The 26,346-nt window shown below is 43.0% G+C and overlaps 1 protein-coding gene across 3 annotated transcripts in view; it reads right to left on the bottom strand.

Annotated features, from left to right (window-relative positions):
* The window catches only part of SPIN1 (spindlin 1), a 39,050-nt gene that overhangs the window by 10,580 nt on the left and 2,124 nt on the right, over positions 1 to 26,346 (bottom strand). For all 3 annotated transcript variants that reach the window (XM_069961705.1, XM_069961707.1, XM_069961706.1), the window contains exon 2: positions 1,601 to 1,813. In XM_069961705.1, the coding sequence (XP_069817806.1) occupies positions 1,601 to 1,652 (52 nt within the window). In that variant the 5' untranslated portion in view covers positions 1,653 to 1,813. The remainder of the gene's footprint in view (positions 1 to 1,600; positions 1,814 to 26,346) is intronic.

Below are 26,346 nucleotides of genomic sequence, written 5' to 3'. Positions count from 1 at the left end.
ATATATATATATATATATATATATATATATATATATATATATATATATATATATATATATATATTTATATTGTAGGGATCTTCCCGGGGGATGGTGTGTTTGGACACAGTTCACGGCAGACTTGGACTTGTAAAATAACAACTTAGCGCTTATTTGCAGCATAAACAGTCCATCAAACAGAAATAAAGCAACACCGTGCTTTTAAGAACCAAACAAACAAAAAGGTCTTGCCCGTCTGGGCGCTTACTAACAGGTTTCTTCACCTATCTGACACTAGACAAACAGTGCGTCTTTCACCTGGATACCGCAGGGTATATATATGCTCCAGCAGCGTCTGTATTCACAGCTCCCACCAAACACACAGGCTGTTCACTCCTGGCTGAGAGCCACCATCTTCACACTGTGAGAGCTTTTACCTTCTCAGGCTGATTAGGGTCAGAGCTCACCTGATCCCAACACCTAAACTGGATCAAGGGGAGGGAATGGCAAGTCCCACTACCAAAACCTACCTGCCATTCCATGTAAATCCAGGCCCGGCAACAGTAAATAATAGCTCAGCAGCATATCACTGCTGAGCAACAGATCCCTCCTGGACTTACCATCTCACCATGCGTATCAACCTCGGTGAGATGTACACCCCCTCGAACATTTCTCCCGTGACATGTCTAATATAATATAATATAATATAATATTATAAATAAATATATATATATATATATATATATATATATATATATATATATATATATATTTATTACACACACATACATACATACACACATACATATACACACACACAAAAAAAATCTGTAATCCTGCCACTTTTTTCCCCCCTCTTTTCGGCTACGCTGTTTGCCGTTCGTGATCACGATTGTAATATTTTAGTAGATTGGACAATTACGCAAGCTACAGTATATTATGTTCATTTAATTATTTTTGTGTGTTTTATTTATATAATGGGAAAGTGAGATGATTTAAACTTTTATTGGGAAAGGTGTTTTTTTTTTTCCCCACACATTTTAAAGTCCCTTTGGAGGACTTTTACATACAATTACTAGATTTTACACACTGATCATTGCTATGCCATAGGCATAGCATTGATCAGTGTGATAGGGGTTCTGCTGATTAAGCCTACCTGTGGCAGACAAACATCAGAGCGCCGATCGGACCACACGGAGGAAGGTGAGAGACCTCCGGTGGTCCTTTAAAATGATCGGGACCCCCGCAGTCACAGATCGGTAAGTGACAGGGGACTGCCCGTCACTTACACTTAAATCCCTGCCACTAAGTGGTTAATGACACGCTGCAGTGCGATCGCTGCAGCCTTCCATTAACTGTGAGGGCCGGGCTGCTCATTGCACCGGTACACCCAGGGGCGTTTAGGGGTTAAAATCATCCTTTTATATTTCCGACAGTATTCCATCTGATAATATCACTTATGGCAAAATATTGGCTGCTGCTTACCAGATTTATATCGTACATGTATGGCAACTCTGAGCACAGACAGTTTGTTCAGCCATCAGCCAAAAATCTAATGTATATGGCAATCTTACTATAACCATCTTGGTAGCACTAACAATTTACAGCCAACAAAGTTTACCTGCATCAGCTCTTGATCGCTGAGCGGCTGCCTTTCCAAATGGAGTCTTCATTCATCTGTGTATGCACGGGCAGCAATGCTGCCAAACTAGGGTGAAAACAAGTCACTCCAAGTCTGATGTAGTAACTGCAGTCGACATGAAATAGACACCGTGTATCCACCTTGCAGACAAAGAGCGCTTCAATCGTGAAGTGCTCTCAGACGGTAAGTTATCTGCAAGACAAAAAAAAACTTTCATAAGTTGTCTGTGAATGTGTTTAATATATAAAACTACCAAAAGAAGAAGAAAAAAAGCCATAATTCTAAAATACAGTTGCATTTTTGCCTCCGAAACATTGTGTGAACATGGCCTAAAGCTGCAAATTCACACAGGGAAGCTCTGCTAAAAAGTGGTGGACAATACAGTGGTACCTCAGTTCTCAAACTGCTTGGAACTCACTGTATTTTCAAGAAATGTTTGCTTCGGTTCTCAAACTCTTGTTCAGTTCTCAAACACTTTTCGGACCCCCAGTCTTGATGTATACGGTATCTGAACGTTTTTGTGAGTGTGGATGGTGGGTTATACCTGTTGAGTTAAGCACTGGTGAGGCTTTACATACAGTACTGTATAAGACTGCTTGAGTACAGGAATAGTACAGTCAGTGCACCACCATCCCCTATACTTTATAGTGCTGATATGGGGGGGGGGGAAAGGGGGTACTCTATACAGTAAAGGATGAGTAAGGAGTTAGTGACTACTGTACTATAATTGTTGGCTTTGTTGAATGTTTGTGTATAATGTACTGTATAGTATAGTGCTGCTCTGTAATGTCCTGTACAGTATAGTGCTGCTCTGTACTGTAGAGATTAAACTGGACACTTTTCAAATGTAATAAATTAGTATTGTAGAAAATTATTGGTGGGTGCTGGAACCAATTAAACACATTTACATTATTTCCTATGGGAAGACACTGCTTGGTTCTCAAACTGCCTTACTGGAGGTACCACTGTATATGCCCAAGATCCTACAAATGGGGAACAGTGGTGCTGGTGTTTGGCTTAGGCAACAGACATCACCAGGTCACCCACTCATTGGCTGGCACGATAAATATATATCAGTTGCACAGTACCCATTATAGAATCAGTGAGGCCTCATGCATAGGAACAATGAAGCATATTGAGGCATTGTGGTGACTTTTGCCCATTTTTAGCTATTTAAATAGGCTTTCAGAATGCAAAACAAATAAGTGGTATGTGCCTACAAGTCATACATTTAAAAAGGGAAAGTGGGGAGCTGCAAAACAGATACACTGTACACAGAATAAAGTGATCAAGTTTCATTTTAATGAGCAACATGATACGGAGGAATATGGGATAATTCTCTTATCCATAGGGAAATAAGGATTATTCAAAAGACTACCATCTGTGACAACTGCTTGAAACGGCCACAAACCAGCAGCACAAAAGGTAATCTTCACACCTAGGCCATGTCACTGCATTACTCATACAATGCTTGTTAATAAAATAAATCCAATTTGCCTTTTAGGGTGCGTTCACATGTTGCAAAATTCACAGCGTGAAATCTGCTGTGAACGTGGGACATACCCTTACTATCCAGATTTCACCGAGGTTTACTGCTGCAAACAATTTGCAGTACAGTAAGGCTGTGTTTACACAGTTTTTTTTTTTTCATTTTTCCATTGACTTCCATTACAAAAAAATGGAACCCAGCCTAAGTGGGGGAAAAAAACTGCACAAACATCTTGGTCATAAGGTATCCCTTTTTGGGCATTACCACCATGAACACAAGAGTGTCATTTTTACAGGAAATCACCAATTTAAAAGCCATCGCTATCTAGTCAGAACTGTGAAGGGTTAAAGGGGTTTTGTTGGATTAAAGGGGTTGTGCCTTCCCTGGAAGAAAGTGGCCATATTTTTCAAATGCTGGATAACTCCTTTAATCCTCCATAGTGGTGGCAAGTTGATTTTAAAGCTAGGCTGTTTGCAATAGTACACAAGCAAGTATTTCTCCTACTCATCCAGGTGATCACATCACAGCACCCACATCTCAATGTCATAAACTAGTGTGGGTGAGTATACTTGAAGAAACAGGCTGGCACTGTGCTGTGAGATAGTTTACAGAACGACTATGTAGAGGGAGAAAGGGTTACTGAAGCACTGGCTTTGCTAGGTGTTGCGCAAGCAAAAAATATAGAAACAGCAGCACTGCAAGGAAGGTTACACTAGGTACTAAACCGCTGCTAATGATGACAAGCTGAACAGATGAGGAAGGATAGGCGATTCAGGAATCAGCACTTTGTACACAGTAACCGTGGTATTCTCACAACTGCCCAGAAACTTTTTATTCATTGTGGACTCTCCGAAGAAGACTGACAGGCTCCGTTTGCATGCACATACTCTCTCCTGTGCAAAGCACTAGCCAGATGTCCTAATACTTATTTGTATAGCGCCAACAGATTTAGCAGCACTTTATTTCTTTAAAGTGCCCTGGTGCAGCCCTTTCTGTCTTCCTCGTGACTAAGGGCTAAAGGGAAGAACAATAACAACCTTAACATTGTCCGTGTGTTTAAAAGGCCATAGTGCTTCCCTGGCAGCAGGAAACTCTTTGAATCGCCGCGGCTTTGTCACAGCGCCTCAGTGCCACACCAATTCAAAGAGTTTCCCCAATGCTGGCATGATATTGACACATCATGCTGGACGAGGAACCAATCGATTACTCCCCTTCCTAGTCCGTAATGTCCGCAAAATTGCGGAGCAGAGGAGATACTTGTGAGAGGCAGCCATGCAACTGTATGACCTTTATAATATTGTGCCAAGGTTACAGAAAAAACAAACCAAAAATAAAGTGCCCTAAAGGTAGGTAATCTGGATGGTTCAAATACCAAAACAAATTTATAAGGGCCAAAAGCCCAGATCACATCCAGTAAACCTACCACTAAGTAAAACGTAACTTTTAATAACTTTCAAATAGAAATAATAAGTATAAAGTTGTGCTCATTAAAATCACAGAGCTTCCATAACCTTCTACAGTGAATCAACCTATATCTGTATAGTCATAGTAGCTGCAGACTACTGACTACCTCGTAGTATATTACTATCTAACTGGGCTATGAAAGCAATGAATTTAAAATCAACCGCACAGCCCCTCAACTAGTTTCACCCACACATGGGCTTCATCAGGAGGAGGGCTTTCATAGCCCAGTTAGATAGTAATATACTACGAGGTAGTCAGTAGTCTGCAGCTACTATGACTATACAGATATAGGTTGATTCACTGTAGAAGGTTATGGAAGCTCTGTGATTTTAATGAGCACAACTTTATACTTATTATTTCTATTTGAAAGTTATTAAAAGTTACGTTTTACTTAGTGTAAGGTTACAGAACAAGCAGCTCTCCAATCTGTTTCATGATGGGCCACTCATCAGATCAGGCGTTAAAGCAAACTAGTGAGATGGGTCATTCATGTAATTACCTAGAGGTTGTCCAGGCAAAGCTAACTAGGTTAGTGGATAAGTAAGAGATCGCGGGGGTCCAACCTCTGTAACTCCGGCTTTTCTGTTATGAGTACAGCACGTGACCTGCGGCTCTATTCATTCCTACGGAGCCGCCAGAAAGAGCAGAGTGTTGTACATTGTGTTTTAGCAGTCGGTTTTTTTAACCCCTTGCCTCCTCAGCCTATTTTGGCCTTAATGACCAGGGCCTATTTTGCAAATCTGACCTGTCTCTCTTAACCCTTTAAGGACCGGGCTAACTTTCATTTTTGCGTTTTCGTTTTTTCCTCCTTGTGCTTAAAAGGCCATAGCACTTGCATTTTTACACCTACAGACCCACATGAGCCCTTTTTTTTGCGTCACTAATTGTACTTCGCAATGAAAGGCTGAATTTTTCCATAAAATATGCTGCGAAACCAGAAAAAAAATTATATACGCAGTGAAATTGAAAAAAAAAAAACGCAATTATTTTTCTTTGGGGGGGGGGCTTCATTTTTACGCCGTGTGTCCTATGGAAAAACTTACTTGTTATATATGTTCCTAAAGTCGGTACGATTAAAACGATATATAACATGTATAACTTATATTGTATCTGATGGCCTGTAAAAAATTAAAACCATTGTTAACAAATATATGTTCCTTAAAATTGCTCCATTCCCAGGCTTATAGCGCTTTTATCCTTTGGCCTATGGGGCTGAGTGAGGTGTCATTTTTTGCGCCATGGTGTGTTCTTTCTATCGGTACCTTGATTGCGCATATGCGACTTTTTGATCACTTTTTATTACAATTTTTCTGGATTTGATGCGACCGAAAATGCGCAATTTTGCACTTCGGGATTTTTTTGCGCTTACGCCATTTACCGTGCGAGATCAGTAATGTGATTAATAGTTTGTGCGATTACGCACGCGGCGATACCAAACATGTTTGTTTATTTATTTATTTTTATTTGTAAAATGGGAAAAGGGGGGTGATTCAGACTTATATTAGGGGAGGGAATTTTTTATTACTAAAAACACTTTTTTTTACTTTCACTTACAGTAATATGAAGGCCCCTGGGGGACTTCTATATACACAGAACTGATCTCCCATTGAGATCAATCCTCTGTATATAATAGAGCAATGATCCATCAGATCATGGCTCTATTATAATGGTCTGCTGCAGACCATCTAAATAGATTGCCGAGCCGGGAACAGCGTCGGAGCGACGCTGAGCCCCGGCCGGCTCAGTACAACGGATCTCCCTGCCGCGATCGCATCGCGGGGGGGGAGATCCCCCACTAGACACCAGGGAGAGGGGCCACATTCACTGTTCAAATGCAGCTGTCAGCTTTGACAGCGGCATTTGAATGGTTAATTAGCTAATACACGCGGTCCCTGGCTGCACATAGCAACCGGGGACTGCACGCTGCAGAGAGGGCTCACGCCGGGAGCCCTCTCTGTTTACCCTTAACGGCCGCATGACGGGTATACCAGTCGTCGTTAAGAGGTTAATGTAGTTATAACTCTGCGGTGCTTTTAACTATCGCATTTATTCTGAGTTTTTTCATGACATATTCCTCTTTATGTTTGTGGTATACTTTGGTTGATAACATGCAGTTTTTTGTAAAAATCACAATATTTGCGGAAAAATGTAAAAAATTTACAATCCTTTATATTCAAAATTCTATTTTTCTGAGAAAGATAGTCATGCCACATGAACTAATTATTACTGCACCATCTATGACATGTCTACTTTATAGTGACGTAATTTGGTGAACGTCTTTTTAATTGTTAGGATGTTAGAGGGCTTCAAAATTCCACAGCAATTTTTCAAATTTTTAGGAAAATTTCAAATTCAGACTTTTTTAGAGACCAGTCCAGTTCTGAAGTGGATTTGTGGGGCCTATATGTAAGTTATACCCATAAATCCCTCCACTGTAAAAACTGCACCCCTCGAAGTATTCAAAGTGACATTTCATAAGTTTATTAACCCTTTAGGTGTTTAGCAGAAATTTAAGCAAGTTGGAGGGGAAATTTAAAATGAATTTTTTGGGCAGATATTCTATTTGAATAAATTTTTTCCTCTAACACAGCAAATACTAACTGAGAAATATCACTCACTATTTATTCCCCTTATTCCAGTGTTTCAAGAAATCCCCCATATGTGGCCGCAGTGCGTCACCTGACTCAACCACAGGCCACAGACATGACAAAGACCTGGTGAATTTTGGGGCCTTTTTTTATTTCAGTTTTTTTTTTTAGCCATTATACCATGTCACAGAGGCCTTGCGGTGCCAAAATATTTGTGTAAGACAAGTTGACATTTCCATCGGTACCATTCTTAGGGACTTGTTACACCCTGATCATTATTTATCTTATTTTTTATGAGGTGGTATGAATAAAATACACAATTTAGCAGCTGTTTTTCACCTTTTTTTTTGTACGCCCTTTACTATACATTACTTATGACATGTTAACTTCATTCTTCAGGTCTGTACGATTACAGTGATATCCATTTTATACAGCTTTTGTTATACTTTATAACATTTTTATTATAAATACTGTTTGTGTCTTGCATAGTGTAAGAGCAGTAATATTTAAATTTTTTCGTCAATGAAGTTATGTGAGGGCTCTTTTTTGCGGCATAAGCTGACGTTCTTAGTGGTACACCTTTTCGGTACATGTGATGTTTTGATAGCTTTTTTCTATTTTTTTAGGGGGCAGGATTAACAAAAAAATCATCATTTTGGTTAGTTTTTTACTTATTTTTTGAATGGCGTTAATCAGGTGGTATAATTAATGTAACGGGTTAATTAACGGGGTCATTACGGACGCAACGATACCAAATATGAGTATCTTATTTATAGAGGATCATTTATAAAGGATAGGGAATGTGTATATTTATTTTAATTATTTATGTATTTATTGAATTTATTTGTTTTAATTATTTATTTATGTGTGTTTTTTTTACTTTTGCAGGTACATATATAATGCATTACAGCACATAAGCTGTGCTGTAATGCATTATAGAGTGAATGAGTGTCAGTGTTGCACAATGACACTCATTCAAACGATCAGGTCCCTGCAGCTGATTCAAATGATCAGTGCAGGGACCAGATCGTTCAGCAGTAGGGAGGGTGAGTGTGCTGAATCTGGGGGGAGGGAGAGGAAGCTGGATCGGGAGGAGAGGAGAACGAGGAACACTGGGGGAGCACGGAGGGAGCTAACACGGGGGAACACTGAGGGAGCTGACACGGGAGGAGCTGAAAGGGGGAACACGGGGGAGCACGGAAGGAGCTTGATCGGGGCGGAGGCAGCTGGATCTGGCGGGGGGAGCTTGGACACTACATCGGGAAGCAAGGGGGCTTGGGGGGAGCATTACAGCAGTGGCGGCAGGAAGAGGCAACGTGCTGCAGCCTCCTCCTGCCGCCCGATCATCAGGACACAACAAATCTTCCCATAGATGCTGCGGTCACAACGACCGCAGCGTTTATGGGTTTAACTGCCCGGAGGGCATATAGGGACAGCGGGGGGAGGCAGAGAAGGCATGACGTCCAGGGACGTCATGTTGCAGAATGGCACTGCTTTTCATGAAGTCCCTGGACGTCATATTGGGGGAAGGGGTTAAATCCATTTTATGAAGAAAAAAAAAAAAAAAAAAAAGATATGAAAAAAAAAAAGAATTTTGGTGCATCCATTTTGATCTGTTTTTCCATTGACTTCTATTACAAAAAAAAAAAAACAAAAACAGAACAGATCGAAATGAATGCACACAAATACATCTGTTTTTTCAAAATGGATGAACACGCTGCATGTGTGAACCCAGCCTCAGGGTGCCTTCACACATACTGGCACCGCAGCGGATCTCACGCTGTGAGTTTGCAGCGAGATCCGCTGTGGATCCAGTCCCATTCATTTCTATAGAGAACATACTCACAGCAAGATTGACATCCCGCTGTGAGTATGTGCTTTAACTCCCTGTAGCCCCGCCGCCGAGAGCATACATCACCTGCTCTGGCGACGCGGATGCATGTCAGGCTCTGGTCCCACTCAGCCAATCAATGCTGCTGTGCACTGATTGGCTGAGGTGGACCGGAGCCGGGAACCTGACATGCAGCCGCGTCGCCAGAGTAGGTGATGTATGCCCTCGGTGGCGGGGCTACAGGGGGTTAAAGCACATACAGCGGGATGTCAATCCCGCTGCGAGTATGTGCTCTATAAAAACTAATGGGACTGGATCCGTAGCGGATCTCGCTGCAAATACGCAGCGTGAAATAGTTCATTAACAATTTGCACACAAGTAATTCTTACATTAATAGTTCCCCACAAAAAGAGCTATTGCAAGACAGACAGTTTTGCTAGCAAAGTCTAGATTATAGATTATAGTCTGTCTGTTTTTCTTAACATACTTTGGAAAGAACGCCAAGGGAGATGCAGGGTGGGAATACCTGACTGCTCCTACGGTATTATATTTCACATAATAGTTATAAATCTAATTTTTTTCTGTCAGAAGACTTCATCTGTACCTTAGGGATATAAAAACAACAACCCACAAATGAATTGATTGGTATAATAGGTGTTACCCTAAATGACAAAGTATATGACTCATCTCATACAGTGGTGGAAACGTTGGATGTGTATAAGACATGAAGCCCAGGCCATGCTATAAAATATTCAGCTACCTAGCTGACAGCACGATGAAAAGATAAAGCCATTCAGGACATAGAACCTTTATTGCCTGCCTCTGTTTTTAAAAAATGAGAAAATGGAAAAAGATTATACACACACACACACACACACAGTACCTGGCTCTAATCAGAAGGGACAATTTCTTCACATATTTAATTTTTTTTACCAAATCTTATATCTTATGTCTAGTAAACAAACATTCAAATCTCAAAATGTTAGAAAAGGAAGTGTAGTGAGTCTTACTCTGGCTTTGGTAGAGGAAGGACGCAAGCCAGAACGGTCTCTACAGTAGCCAAGTAGGGCCCTGGCTCCAGCCAGGTCCCCTGTGGAGTGTTTTTGGGTTTTTCTCTGTAGAGGATGGCCGCACATGGGACACCTTAGCACACTCTTCTTATAGTAGCACTTCTATACACTATGCAGTGCTGAATGCACACTCAGAGGACAAGTCAGGGATCACTCCAACCCACACCGAGAACCAGTCTAAAATTGCAGGACAGTATCCTAAAGAAAGAGGAACTGATCCGGATAGAGCAAAGTTGCTAGAAGCCTACGTACTCTCTCTCGCAACGCGGGTGTCATCAGAGAACTCTGACCACTCTGCTCATCCCGGGTAACAAGGTCTGGAGCTTGTGTCACCCTCTAGGACAGTTCACCTGACACTGGTGGGCAATAGGTGGTGCAAAGACCAAAGAGTCAACATGGGCACAAGAATTCTCTCTACTCTTAAGTATTCTACTTATTCTCCTTCTAAAGTTCCAGCAGAGCACAGTACTACATTGCGTTGGGACTCTCACAACATTCTCCTCTCTACTTCTCTAAAGCTCTTTTACCTCTCAGCACACAACCTTAAGTTCTCAGCACAGGTCGTGTAACTAAAGATATATTTTACTAAAGTATATTTTCAAGTCAAGATCCTACTGTACATCACTGTATTAAGCCTTCCTGCAGTAAAGAGTTTGATTTAACTGGACTCAGTGATTATTTGCCAAGCACCTACACAGCCATAGCATCTTCCTTGGGTCGTCTCCCCTTTCTGTGGGTGGCGGTACCAATAGTTCAGGTTGGTCACTCCACTCCTGATCACCGTGATAAGCGCCCAAGAGACCCCCAAACAGCCAGGCAGGTCACCGACCACAGGCGAAAGGGCATAGCCAGCCTATCTAAAATAAAAGCAGGTGTGCCACCATACCTGTGTGCCCAAATGGCACTGGCATCACGACAACCTAACATCTGGTTGAGTTATATTCCGACCAACCACCAGAGAGGTGGCGTTACAAAGATGCACAACCCTCATGAACATTTCAATTCTGATTTTATTAGGGATCAGTTCAGTTGTGCAGTGGATTTGCGGGGCCTGTATGTTACCCCATAAATCTCTCCACTGTAAAAACTGCACCCCTCAAAGTATTCAAAGTAACATTTCATAAGTTTATTAACCCTTTAGGTGTTTCGCAGAAATTTAAGCAAGTTGGAAGGGAAATTTAGAAATCTTCATTTTTTTGGCAGATATTCTATTTGAATAAATTTTTTCCTCTAACACAGCAAATACTAACTGAGAAATACCACTATTTATTCCCCTTATTCCAATGTTTCTAGATATGTGGCCGCAGTGTGTCACCTGACCACAGGCCGCAGACATTACAGACCTGGTGAATTTTGGGGTCTTTTTTTAAATTTATTTATTTATTTTTTTTAGCCATTATACCATGTCAGAGGCCTTGAGGTGCCAAAATGTTGATGTTTCCATTCTGAGGAACATATGGCACCCTAATAATTTTTTATAAAACTTTTTGAGGTGGTATGAATAAAAAACCCAATTTAGCAGCTGTTTTTCACGATTTTTTGTACGCCGTTTACTATACGTCACACATGACATGTTATCGTTATTTGTCAGGTCGGTACGATTACAGCGTTTTCCATTTTATATAGCTTTTGTTATAGTTTATGGCATTTATACTATAAAAACTGTTCGTGCCTTGCATATTGTAAGAGCAGTAATATTTTTATTTTTTCACCAAAGGAGTTATGTGAGGGCTTTTTTAAGCGGCATAAGCTGACGTTTTTTAGTAGTTCACCTTTTGGGTACATGTGACGTTTTGATAGCTTTTATCTATATTTTTAAGGGGGTGTTTTTAACAAAAAAAAGGCCCCATAGACACTGCAGTCCCACGCCTGCGGACCGCGATGTCTATGACACAGCTTCCTCCCGCTGCCCAATTGTTGTTAGGGACAGCGGGGGGAGGCAGGGAGAGAATGACATTTGGAACTACCTACTTTACATGACGTTTCCCAAACGTCATTTTGCGGCAAGTGGGTAAATAGACATGAATAGTGCTACAGACTTATTTCTCAAAAAAAAAAAAAAAAAAAACCAGGTGCATTGAGTTTATCATCCATCAAATGCAATGGATAAGAGCACCTGGCCAAAGAATGCAAGGAGGGGAAAAAAAAAAAAAAAAAAAAAAAAAAAAAAACTATTCACCAGGACCGACTTTCTAATGTTTAGGCTGGATTTACATCTACGTTTGAGCTCTCTGCCTGATTTACATTTGTATAATTCAGGCACCAGAAAAATTACAGTTAATGCATCCTACTGATTTCAAATCGGTTACATTAACTCATAGCTTTTTCCCCCCCCCCCATTAAGAACAGAAAACAAAGGACAGCATGCGGAACCCACAGCTGCAGCAGAATGGGACAGATCTATTACACTGTTGTGTCCCACAAAGCAGAGTATTTTTGTTTGTTTTTTGTTGCTTCAATGTTCTAGTAGAGATTCAGTCATTTAACCGCGAACATCCAAATGGAAATGTTCATGTGTAACATCTTGCTGACAGGGCTGTCACTGCCTAGACAAAAATTGTCTCAGAAGTGGCTGTGTATTCTAACACAATCCTTATTTTTACAAACATGCATAAAAAAAAAAAAACAAGGTTCTTTCATCCAACACAGAAGTAAGCTACTTTGGTAACATACTGAAGCAGCCTAAGCAAAACTTCTTCAAGTGTATCTCAGCAGCTCATAAACTAGTGCATGGAATAAAATTACTATTTTATGTTCCAATGGAGTAAGCACTCATAGGAATTTTCTTGTTTACATAATGTTATTGCAACACACCGTTACCCAAGCATGGAAAACTAAAGCAAGGAAGGAGAGGGGAAAAAAAGAAAAAAAAAAAAAAAAAAAAAAAAAAAAGAAAAAAAAAGGTATTTCTAACATGGTTTTCATTTACATACGCTCATCATCATACCTTATACCTAGGAAAAGGGGGGTGATTCTGAATTTTATTAGGGGAGGGGGCTTTTTATTAATAATGACACTTTATTTTTAACTTTTACACTTATACTAGAAATCCCCCATGGGGGACTTCTAGTATAAGTGCACTGATCTCTCATTCAGATCTATGCTGCATAGATATGCAGCATAGATCGATGAGATCGGCACTCGTTTGCTTCCGGCTGCTGCAGCCGGAAGCAACTGAATGCCGAGCAGAAATCAGCACCCTTACGGCGCAAGACCCCGGCCGGCACCAGTCACGGAGAACACTCAACGTCACGGGGGAGCGATCTCCCCATTAGACACCAGGGAAGAGCTGTTCTTAAGTCTTCAGATGCAGCTGTCAACAGCTGCATCTGAAGACTTAATTAGCAGGCACGGCGATCGGACCGTGCCCACTAATAGCCGCGGCCTCGGGCTACATGCGGTACCCTGGACCGCGGCGGTTCAGAGCGGGGATGCCGTGCGGCCCCGATCCAAACGTCTCCACACGTACAGTTACGTCCTCGTGCGGGAAAGGGTTAAAAGGCCATGGTACTTGCATTTTTCACGTACAGACCCTCATAAGCACTTATTTTTTGTGGCACCTATTGTATTTTGCAATGATAGAACTTAATTTTTTCTATAAAATATGCTGCAGAACAAGAAAAAAAATATTGCAAGCTGAAGAAATGGGTCTGTGTCATTTTTGTGCCACGATCTGTACTGTATATCGGTACGTTTCTTGTGTAGATGATTTTTTTATTACAATTTTTTCCAGTTTTTAAGTGTCCAAAAGTCAGCAATTTAGCATTTTTATGCACTTGCGCTGTTTATCGTGCGGGATCAGAAATGTGATGTTTAATAGTTCGTGCAATTCCACACGCAGTTATAACAATTTTTTTTTTTTATTTATAAAATAGGAAAACTTTTATTATGGGATTGGATTTTTTTTATTGATATATATTTTTTTAAACATAACTCTCCGTGAGAGAATTCTATGCTAACTACACTGATCTCTCAGAGATAAATGCAGTACATATGTACTGCACTGATCAGTTAGATGAGTGATGGAGCCCATATTAGAGTTGGGGGGACATGATCCAACCTCTAGACCAAGGGGTCCTCCAAACTGCGGCCCTCCAGTTGTTGCGAAACCACAACTCCCATCATGCCTGGACAGCTAAAGCTTTGGATTTGGCTGTCCAGGCATGACGGGAATTGTAGTTTTGCAAAAGCTGGAGGGACGCAGTTTTGAGACCCATGCTCTAGACCACCAGGTGAGTGTTTCTTTGAGCATTTAAATTGTGAATTAGCCAGGCGCAGTGATCAGCTGCACTAACTAATGGCCACCGGGAGCCGTGCTGCTCAGGGCAGGGTCATGGCATGATCCCTCTCTGAACCTCCCTACCCACCACAGTACGTACTGGTACATTATGTGGTGGGAAGGGGTTAAAGTATAATAAAATCAAAATAAATAAATGCTCACATACCTTACAAGTACAAAAACAAAAAAGTCACGCTGTGGGAATGTCGGACACTTGACAGGTTCAGCACCCGTCAAGTATCCATTTTAAAGCGAATGGAACACTTGACAATTGTACATTGCTTGGTTTTTTAATGTTTTTTTTTAATATGAATAGACCGCCGCTTGATATGAGCAGCGGGTGTGTTTTCAGGTGTATACTTATGTTAAGCCAAGCTACTGCACAGCTTTAAGGGGCTATCCAGACCTACAAAAACCTGGGCACTTTATTACAGAGACAGCCCAACTCTTCTCCAGCTCACACCCAAACCGGAGACAAGAGTGATGCAGTCACATTTTCGTAGTGCTGGATTAAGTATCAAATACTAGGGTATCCTGGTATCAAACTGATTTCCACAACCCCTTCCAGTACATCAATAGGGTACTGCAGTCATTGCTTGTCAGAATGGCACATCACCAAAAGCAGTCCGAAATATGACTGTGGAGGACAGCGTGCGGTCCGGAAACCCGCGAGAGTGGGACTTAATTATACCGCACTGTACCGCACTGTTTTGTTCCACAGAGTTTTGCTGTTTAGGCTGGACAAACCCTTTTTAGCAGTCCACTAAACCAATAATGGATAAAGTCTAAAAATAAAGTCTATAAAAGGTAAATATATGTAAAGCAAAAACACACAAACTTAAAAATGGTGCATGAGAGACTATTGATATATCTGAGCGGCAAAAAAAAAAAAATGGACAACTGGTATTAAAAAAATAAAATAAAAACATGCCCACACCCAAGAACCCTTTGTAGTCATAACCAAGAGAACAGAAGACAATTTTATTAACGTGGAGTCACTCTCTATACCCAGCTGTATCTATACACATGCAAGCATATCTTATGTAGACTCTGCTGTTTCAGTCATGTGTTTTATGTTTTTCAGATCCAGATACAACATGAGAATCCTAGATATAGCCCCCACACAGAAAGTTGTTAAAGGGTGTTAAACCAATGTCATGCTGGTCTTCACAATTGCCTAACTGTTGATTCAATGTTCCAGTAGAGATACATTTATTTAATCAACAACATTCAAATGGAAATGTTCATGTGTAACATCCTTCTGATAGAGGAAGGTGCCAAACTACAAAATTTTCACATTTACAAAATTTAATTTTGAGGGTGCTGTACTGTTATAATAGATTGTGTACTTGCAACTTCCAACAAGAAAAAAATACAAAAGCTTATTTTTTGCTTAGAGTGACTGTCCCACCAGGCCCAGGCTGGAGCACTGGAGGCGGCCGACCCACCCTTAGTGGGAGGAAACCCTAGCCCCTCTATGATAGGGTTCCATTGATTCTAATGAAGTCACATCATGGAGGGGCAGGGGTTTCTTCCCACTGGGGGTGGGTCGGCCCACCTCCAGTGCTTCAGCCTGGGCCTGGTGGGACAGTCACTTTAAACATTGCCATCTTTCCCTCCCCATTTAAGAGCCTTTTAAATGTCTTTAAAAAATAAAAGCTGTGCTGTGATTAGTTGCTACAGGCATCTTTTTCAGCTAAAGCCAGGAAGACTATAAACAGAGAACACGAGTTAAAGGAAAGACTGAGGTCTCTCCTTTTCCTGGCTTTGGCTGAAAAAAATCTGTCAGATAATCTGTTGGTATAATAGGGCCCTAAGTAAGTTTTTCTTAGATATTTAGTCACTGGTTATTTACCACTTAAGTTACTTTAACAACAGGCCTGTCCTTTTGAATAGACAAAAAGCTCTCTGCTTGTGCAGTAAAGAACAAAGAAGTAGCGGTACAGGACCATGGGGGCTGGAATAAGCACATCAGAAGGAATGCGCCGCTGGAACCGGGGAGGTAAGTGGACGTTGTTTCCCTCAGCCTCCTCCTCCCCGGTCCCAGGGAAAAAATGCCAGCTGGAGTACCCTTTAACACCAACCAGCATTAGTGATAGCGCTTAAACTGTAATTTTCCAGTGAGTGAGACACCTAGTGGCTGAATGTATAGTATTGCATGTCATATTTCCTAGACCTTGCAGGCTTTAAAGTGTCACTGTCGTTATAACTTTTAAAATCTTAAAACAGTAGATGTGATATAAAGCAAGTTTGCAATTTATATTTATTTTTTTAGTTAATTAAGGTAAAAAGTCAGAAAGTCCTGTGTATTCCAGGCCATCTGAGCTCTCACACAGAGAGAAGGTAGTCATGTGACTGACAGAAACATTGAGCCGTGACTCGCTGTAGTGGCTGGAACTCCTGGGTTTAGTCTGTTTTTTTTCTCAACCAGCACAAGTCAGAAAATCTGCCTTCAGGAGACTAGACCTGGATTTCTGGTAAGTTCAGCTTTGTTTTACAGCATGATAAAAATAATGAATGTATATTGCAAACATGCTTTATTTTACATCTACTGTTTATTTAGGTTCTTAAAGTTCTCAAGACAGGTACACTTGAAATTCATCCTGGTGTAGTGTATTGGAATACAGGGATTTCACATCCATAGTAGTGAAGATAGTTTATAAGGCCAGTTTTACACGTACTACTTTCGCAGATTTAACACTGCGAGTTGTGCAGTGAAATCCGCTGCAACACTCTACACTGTTATTCTCTGTGGCTCTACATTCTTACAGTGGATATTCATTCAGCAGCAAGAATGTAGCCCCTGCCCACTTAACCCACCAGCTGCCAGGTTAATACATTACATCTAAATACATCTGCAACCCCCCCCACTTCTCTTGCATTCCACTTACCCACCACAGACATTGATTGGCTAAACGGGACACCATGAAGCTGGAAAAGCAGACAGGACCGTGGGCAGGTAAAGTATTAGCCGGGAGCTTGTGGGTTAGGTGAGCAGGGGCTACACTCTTGCAGCAGAATGAAAATCCGCTGGGAGAATATAGAGTCATAGGGGAATTCCCATCATGATATCCGCTGCCATGTGGCCTAAGTCTGTTGTGTCTTGAAGGCGTCTTCCACTTTTTAATCAGTAAAAGGTTCCCACGCATGAGATGATCAGTTTCTCTGGAGTTTCAGGTTTATGCGTTTTGCAAAGCATTTTTTGGAGCCCTGGAAACATCGTAGTTGTGAAGATACTGGTACTAAAAGGTAGTTTCAGATCTGAGAGATACAGGAGGATCTGTGAGAACAAGCTCATGACAATCACACTGAGAACAGAAAGGAATGTGGCACAGATTAATATAATCCTCTAGCACTTGATGTTTTCCACAGAGCTCCTGGGATCACACAACCAAGGACCAGATCACACAGGACAGTTGCGGAAATTTTTGGGAATAGCATTTTTGATTTATCAACCTTCTATAAGCCCTCAACTTTCATGTTAAAGTTATACTCAGCATAAGTGCAATCACAGCAACCCCAGTCATGCAAGACCTTCAGGGAACTGCAGCACTTTGAAAGCAAAACTACTTTTTCCCAACCACCACTGCTTGAGATTCATAGATTGGTCCTGTAGGTTCATACATCTGTAAAAATATTATGAACTTAAAGATGAAGTCCAAGTGTGGAAAAATATATGTCTGGCTTACTAGCACTGGAATGAAGTTTTCTTACCCAAATTTACATGCACGGGTTTCCAAAATAACAATTACAAGCCCTAATTCTGGGCATAGAATTAAAGGAGTACTTAGGCGCCGAATTTCACGAAGAGATAAGTTTACATGCAGTCTTTACAAGTGGAGGAACAGTTTACTTCAAGTTAAAACAGAAGCAGAGATGCACACAGATGTTGCTGAAAGACCTGCTTTAAGTGTTATATCTCACCACAGCGTTTGATTCACAACTTAGGGCCCTATTCCACCGGACGATTATCGTTCATATTATCGTTAAATCGTTCGAATCTAAAAGATAATAGTTCGGTTGAAATGCAGTTAACTATTAACGACCGAACGAGGAATCGTTGATCGTTTTATAAGACCTGGACCTATTTTTATCGTTGCTCGTTTGCAAATCATTCGCATTGAATAAGACATGGGTCGTTCGCAATAGCGAAGAAAAAACTATCGCAATTACGATCATAAATAACGATTATCGTTCCATGGAAGTGAGTGAACGTTTTCAGGTCTTTCGCAATAGCGGTCGTTTGAGATCGTTAATCGTTAACGATTATGCAAACGATAATCGTCCGGTGGAATAGGGCCCTTAGACTGCTCAGTATAGTTCCATAATGTCTTCCATGCTGCTACCTCTTATCGTGTACTATAGAGATACAGGAAAGCAGGATTGCCTCTTTTTGGTTTATACCCTATGCAGGGCTCCAGATGGCGACCAAAATGGTCGCCAATGCGACTAATATTTTGCAAATGGCGCCCAGATTTATTAATCTGGGCGCCATTTGCGACTGGCCCCGGCGGCGGCGCGCTGTCTCTAAGTCCGGTCCCCGGCTGATGCGCGGCTGATGCGCGGCTGCCGGGGGTGTCCCATCCTATCCCCGGCAGCGCGGCGCATCAGTGAGCTGCCTGGGGCCCTGACTTCCGGCACAGGAAGCGCGCGTCAGAGACGCTTCCTGTGTCAGAAGTCACAGCCCCGGCGTACACTGACGCGCCGCGCTGCCGGGGATAGGACGGGACACCCCCGGCAGCCGCGCATCAGCCGGGGACAGCGTCCGAAGAAGAAGAGGATCGCCGGGGGAGCGGGTTGTCAGGTGAGTTTGTGTGTTTGTTTTTTTTAAAATACTGCTTAGCATAGAGGAAAGGGGGGGGGGCATCTTCAAGGGGGGGGGGGCATCTATAATGGGGGGAAGAGAAGGGGGGCATCTATAATGGGGGGAGAAGAGGGGCCATGTTCAAGGGGGGGAGAGGGGGCTATCTATAAGGGGAGGGGGTATCTATAAAGGGGGGAGAAGAGGGGGCATCTATAATGGGGGGGGAGAGGGGGCATCTATAATGGGGGGGAGGAGGGGGCATCTATAATGGGGGTAGAGGGGGTCATCTATAAGGGGGGGAGAAGAGGGGGCATCTATAATGGGGGGGGAGAGGGGGCATCTATAATGGGGGGGAGAGGGGGCATCTATAATGGGGGGGAGAAGGGGGCATCTATAATGGGGGGGGGGGAGAGGGGGCCATCTATAATGGGGGTAGAGGGGGCCATCTATAAGGGGAGGGGGCCATCTATAAGTGTAGGGCAGACTGGCTGCAGACACTGGGAGATAGATATATGCACAATTATTATTATCAGGGCCCCTCAGGTGTCTGTATTGTAGGGGGTCACTTGCATTAGTCACTAGGTGAGAGATATATCTATCTATATACACATCTTGTGGGGGGTCACTATGGCTGCAGTCATAAGTCCAGCTCAGTATGTATAGACTGTTGCAAGCTTTTAAAGGGAACCTGTCACCCCCGGTGCCGGGGGTGACAGGCTCCCAACCCCCCGTTAGAACCCCCTATACTCACCTCATCGCACCGGGTCCCGCTTCTGGAGGTGGTCAGGTCACGGAGATCTCAGCCGCTGCAGCCCGGCGCGCACACTGAGAGATGAGTCCAACGCTCATAGAGAATGACGGAGCGCTGGACTCTCCTGTCATTCTCTGAGCGTTGGACTCATCTCTCAGCGCACGCCGGGCTGCAGCGGCTGAGATCTCAGTCACCCGACCATCTTCAGAAGCGGGACCCGGCGCGATGAGGTGAGTATAGGGGGCTCTAACGGGGGGTTGGGAGCCTGTCACCCTGGCACGGGGGTCAACAGGTTCCCTTTAAGTTCAAGTTCAGAAGAGTAAGCCTCATTAAAAGGCTAGCCAAGTGAAGCTGAAGTACTGAGTCAGACTGTATATGGTTGTCAGACTGTATATGGTTGTCAGGTTGCAAGTTTCCATGTTGAACATTTTCAAACTAAGAAAAGAGAGAATCTAAAGGAGGAGGAGGAGGAGGAGGAGGATGCTGCCGTGGCCTCTGCACACAGTAAGTCCCATGTAACATAACATTAATTTTACATGGTTTAAAATGTTGGCGACCAAATATTCTATTTGGCGCCTAAATTTTTCAGGTTAGGAGCCAATGGCTCCTAGGTAAATTTTTTAGTCTGGAGCCCTGCTATGTATTGTAGCTCAATTCAGTTTTTATTCTCCAGAACTGCTATGATGTTGTGTGTGTGAACAGTGTATGTGACCCATTACAGGCTAATTTTCACTAACTAGCTTAGGGAAAACAAGAAACTGAGCCTGCAGAATGGGGAAAACTAGTGAAAATGCTAAATATGAGCTATATAATGTCCAGAAAAATTTCTACTCCTCGTGTATCCATACAACAGCTTATCCAAAAAAAAAAAGACACATTTCTGGCACAACTTACAGGTTAAAGCGAATGTACCATCAGGTACATTTGCTTTAAGTATTACCCAAGTATAGAATGGCTGTCCAGTTCCTGTGTACGGTGACGTTCTATTCATGGGTACCGGACTGGCCCGCCCCAGTGGGAGGAAACCCCCCTCCCTTCTATGACGTGGCTCCATTAGAATCAATGGAGCTGCATACCCATGAATAGAATGGCGCCGCACACAGGAACCGGGCCACTGTTCAAAAAAAAAAAAGAAAAAAAAAGGGCTGTGGAATTGGCTTCCCCTCGCTGGTGCCATTCTATACATGGGTAATACTTAAATCAAATGTACCTGATGGTGCATTAGCCTTAACTGCCCACAGAAGGGAAGAGGGAGTGGTTGAAAAAAGAAAAAAAAAAAAAAAAAAAAGACTCTAAAAGTTTGTTGTATTAGATTTCACATCAGTGCTTGATCCACTACTACTCTACAATGCCCTCTGTGCTGCAGACATAATAGAGCAGGATCCCCTAGTTAATGTTTGTGTAGGGTATGGGAGAATCGGGCTCTACCCATTACCTCAGGGACAAAAGAAAATTAGAGTGGGAGAACGTGTGAAAAAAAAAAAGCGCTAAACAAGTTATCCGATGGCCTGAACTTACACCAGCTTATTTTGAAAAATCTCATGAAAATAAGGAGGTCCAAGTCATCCATTAAGTTTAGTCCAGTACAAACTGCAGCTACATACGGCTACATTTTGGTCTCCATACACAAAAACAGTGTTGGGCAGGACAATTTAATTCCAGCTTTTCAGGCACAAAGTTGGTGTTATCATACCTTGCGATAGTAAAAATAAAAATCCTAAAAGGGTGTCTACTGTAAAAAAAATAAACACAAAATGCATTTCATTCATACAAATATGTTTTTAAAAGGACTCAATAGGTCTGCCATAAACTATAATCTGACATTATATACAGAGTACTACTACTTAGTGAATGAACCCAAAGGTCTAAAGAGCCTATTTATCGGCCATTTTTACTTGAAAATAAGCCATTGCATTGGTCACATATCCCCGACCCCTCTCCCTGCTCAACTGCCTTACAATAGGCTGTTTAAAGCGACTCTGTACCCACAGTTTGACCCCCCCAAACCACTTGTACCTTCAGATAGCTGCTTTTAATCCAAGACCTGTCCTGGGGTCCGTTCGGCAGGTGATGCAGTTATTGTCCTAAAAACAACTTTTAATCCTACAGTGCTGTGTCTAACGGCCGGGGCTTACATTTGTATATGTATTAGGCTGGCACAACCTCTCCTTCCCTCCTCCCCGCCCTCCTCAGCATTAGGAATCATCCAGGAACATTTACTGCTGTTTGAGCTTTGCACAGGTGTATTAACGATCCAGCCCATGTTCATTATGCACACAGAAGGGGAATAGAAAGCAATCTGCCTGGAGCATTCCTAATGATGAGGAGGGTGGGGAGGAGGGAAGGAGAGGTTGTGGCAGCCTAATGCATATACAATGTAAGCCCCGGCCGTTAGACACAGCGCTGCCAAATTAAAAGTTGTTTTTTAAAACAATAACTGCATCACCTGCCGAACGGACCCCAGGACAGATCTTGGATTAAAAGCAGCTATCTGAAGGTACAAGTGGTTTGGGGGGGGGGGGGGGGGGGGGGGGGGGACAGATTGTGGGTACAGAGTAATTTTAAACAAGCGCTGAGATGAGATCAGCTCACAGTGTCCAAAAGGGACCTAGGGGTATGTTCACAAGTAGCAGATAACAGCTCAAGAAGCTGAGTATGCTTTAAGGATGAGAGGACACCGGGTTTGTTTGTCGTCTGTAACCACAGAAACACAAAGGCCAGCACTGTAGCTGTAGTTCACAAAATAGGTTATTTTTAATTAAGATAATTTACAAGGTTATGTTTTTATCTGAAATGACTTGGCACAAAAGGAAAATAATTAGTTGCATTCTCTAAGCCTTTTTTGATTAAACAGAGGATCAAATCTTGGCACATGGGAGAGGGCGGGATTGTGTAAGGAAAGGTTAGCTGCCTTAAAACATGTAACAGTGCAGACACTTTCACACAATCCACCTTCCTTTCGTGTGAAAGAAAAACAACTGCCAGTACTAATGGGACGGAACTTGTGACTGCGATTGAACCAAGCACGAGTGACCCAACTTAGTGGGTGCCTGGCAGGAAAAGGCCATCAGAAAGTGACAATTTGGTTAACCAATGATTTTATGTTGAACATATTTTAAGAGGATTTTTGGTGATTTTGTTTTCTAATTTTCCTTTTTTTAAATCTACAGTATATTATAAAATAATCCTGAGGTCTTGTAGTTTTTATTTTCACCACTGGGGCTAAAACTAAACTGCCACTTCCTGTTGTGTCTGTGGTGACGAGAGGAGGCTGCTGTAAATTATAGACCATTGCAGCGACAAGACAACAGTAGATAGAGGATACAATAGCCGCTCCCTGTGGAAGGACCTCTTCAAAAGGTCACAGAGCACACTGTGTAATGTTTCACATTCATCTTAAGGTACAGTCTGTCTATTGCTGTCTATGTCCATGAGTCTTGCTGTTAAGCATGCCACTAAATGCTGTTAACAGCACCCCAGGCAAGATGGCAGCCCCCATAACAATGTACACAAAGTGACATAAAAAAAAATTGTCAGGAAACAGATTAATGTTAAAAAAAATCTCAAATATCTGAATCTAATGCTGCGTTTACACGAAACGATAATTGGCCCGATCGTACGATTAACGATGTCTGAGTAACGATTTATTTTTCATAACGATCAGCGTTTAGACAGTACGATATATCGTACGGAAAAATCGTTTTGCGAACGCGCGCTCGCAGCTCGGCCCCAGGGTCAACCGCAGCCCCCTGCGCCGCCCGGATCGCCACCCCCACCCCCCACTCCGATTGCGGGGGGGGGGGGGGGGGGGGGCATCAGAGCGGCAGGGGGGTTGGTTGATCAAGCCGGCGCAGGGGGCTGCGGATGAGCGGGGGGTTTACATGGAACGATCGCCAAATTTTTTGCGAACTACAATTTGATAACATGTTGGAAGATCAAAATGAACGATTTTTCGTTCATCGTTTGATCGTTCACTGTGTTAACATGCAAATTCGCACGATAATCGTTACGTGTAAACGCAGCATAAGTCATTAAGTATCTTTCTGCCATATTTACACAGCAGTATTGGGGTCAGTGTTTTCTATCCATGTTTTTCAAAACTAGAAGTTAAAGTGGTATTCCACTCAAACTTGACTTTTCATATGTTCCTGCCCATGGTGAGACTAACAATTTATTCCATACTTATCTATTCAGTCTCCTTCCCCCAGTTCTCAGCTGCTGCTTTCTGCTGAAAACACTAAAATCTGTGTGTGAGCTTTTGTCTCTGAGACAGCTGTTGCAAACAATTACCTGACTGGATCCATCTGTAACACTAGTTTCTTTGTAATGCTGGGAGGCTTAATCACAGTGGGTTAATTAGCAACTTGGCCTCAAAGTAACCCTCCCAGCATTACAAAGAAGCTACAATGTTGCTGATGGAGCCAGTCAGGACTTAATTACACCAGCCGTCTCAAAAGGTTGGGGGGGGGAGACAGAAAGAAAAGCTTACACACAGATGTGTGTCTGCAGCAGAAAACAGTAGCTCAGAACTGGAGGTGGGAGACTGAATAGACAACAAGTAAGAATACTTCACCAGTCCTGCTCCAGCCTGCATCTGGGGCTCCCGGCATCCTGGCACCCCCGCACAGCCAATCAGTGTGCTGTCCTGCCACAGCCACTCACTGGCTGAGCGGGATGTCAGGATGCCAGAAGCAACAGATGCAGGTCGGAACGCTGACCGGTAAAGTACTCACTGGGCCACTGCGAGTATGTAATCCTATTCAAACTGACTGTGCGGAAATCACATCGGATTTCACTGCAAACTCCACTGTGTGAAATCCACTGCCATTCCGTTGTGCGAGAACCAACCCTTAAACAGAAAAAAATAGAAGACAGAATTGGACCCACTACCAGTTTTGATTTACAAATACTGACCAAAACCTGATCGTGTGCAAGTGGTCTTATATGTAATCATTACCCACCATTCTGTAATGTATATCAAGATGTGACTTAAGTTGGAAAAACATTTGTTACTCAGAGGAGAAAGACTTCTCAAACACGGGATTAACCTTTAACTGTCCAAAGGAAGTGTGTGACAAGTAAATAATTTCATTCAGAGACTAGCAAACACCCAAAGCTGAACGCTGCCATACCGTGAGACAGACATCTGTCTAAAGTTGTCAGTTTCTTTCCCCCAGGGTCATCAATACACACAGGAAACCCAGGGACAATTACTACACGAGACAAACGAATGGGCCTCAGGGTGATAAATCTATAGGTGAACACCGCTGCACAGCTTCCCAACTTAGAGGACTCTACTGAATAAGCATCTGATCAATAACCAATGGAGGAAGATCACCACACATGAGCACCGCTACCGTTCACTTAGCAAAGATGATTCATCATAATCTGTAAAAAGAAAAAAAATAGAAGCAGCTGCATTCAGCACAACAACTGTCTGCATCCTGATCCAGAGACAAGGTCACAATCACAAGGAGCCGTCCCTATCACCATTCCCTCACATGGAGGCAGACACAGCAATGACAACGGCTGCATGTGTCTATAGGAAGTGGCCCACTACCCTGGTTTATCTGCCTCCCATTCAAGATGTAAGCACATGAGCTGGTCTGATTCATTGTACACAATTCATAAAAAAGGGTTCAAGTCCAATTCAACAGCAGCACAAAACATAACAGCCATGTCTCCCCACAGCAGCGCCAGGAGAGGCCATGTCTCCCCACAGCAGCGCCAGGAGAGGCCATGTCTCCCCACAGCAGCGCCAGGAGAGGCCATGTCTCCCCACAGCAGCGCCAGGAGAGGCCATGTCTCCCCACAGCAGCGCCAGGAGAGGCCATGTCTCCCCACAGCAGCGCCAGGAGAGGCCATGTCTCCCCACAGTAGCGCCAGTACAGCCCATGTCTCCCCATAGTAGCACCAGTACAGACCATGTCTCCCCATAGTAGCGCCAGTACAGACCATGTCTCCCCATAGTAGCGCCAGTACAGCCCATGTCTCCCCATAGTAGCGCCAGTACAGCCCATGTCTCCCCATAGTAGCGCCAGTACAGCCCGTGTCTCCCCATAGTAGCGCCAGTACAGCCCGTGTCTCCCCATAGCAGTACCAGTGCAGCCCGTGTCTCCCCATAGCAGTACCAGTACAGCCCGTGTCTCCCCATAGCAGCACCAGTAGAGGCCATGTCTCCCCATAGTAGTACCAGTAGAGGCCATGTCTCCCCATAGTAGCGCCAGTACAGCCCATGTCTCCCCATAGTAGCACCAGTACAGACCATGTCTCCCCATAGTAGCACCAGTACAGACCATGTCTCCCCATAGTAGCACCAGTACAGCCCATGTCTCCCCATAGTAGCACCAGTACAGACCATGTCTCCCCATAGTAGCACCAGTACAGACCATGTCTCCCCATAGTAGCACCAGTACAGCCCATGTCTCCCCATAGTAGCACCAGTACAG

Source organism: Dendropsophus ebraccatus, chromosome 3, assembly GCF_027789765.1.
Source record: "Dendropsophus ebraccatus isolate aDenEbr1 chromosome 3, aDenEbr1.pat, whole genome shotgun sequence".
Taxonomy (NCBI): domain Eukaryota; kingdom Metazoa; phylum Chordata; class Amphibia; order Anura; family Hylidae; genus Dendropsophus; species Dendropsophus ebraccatus.
This window is presented reverse-complemented; position numbering and strand designations above follow the sequence as displayed.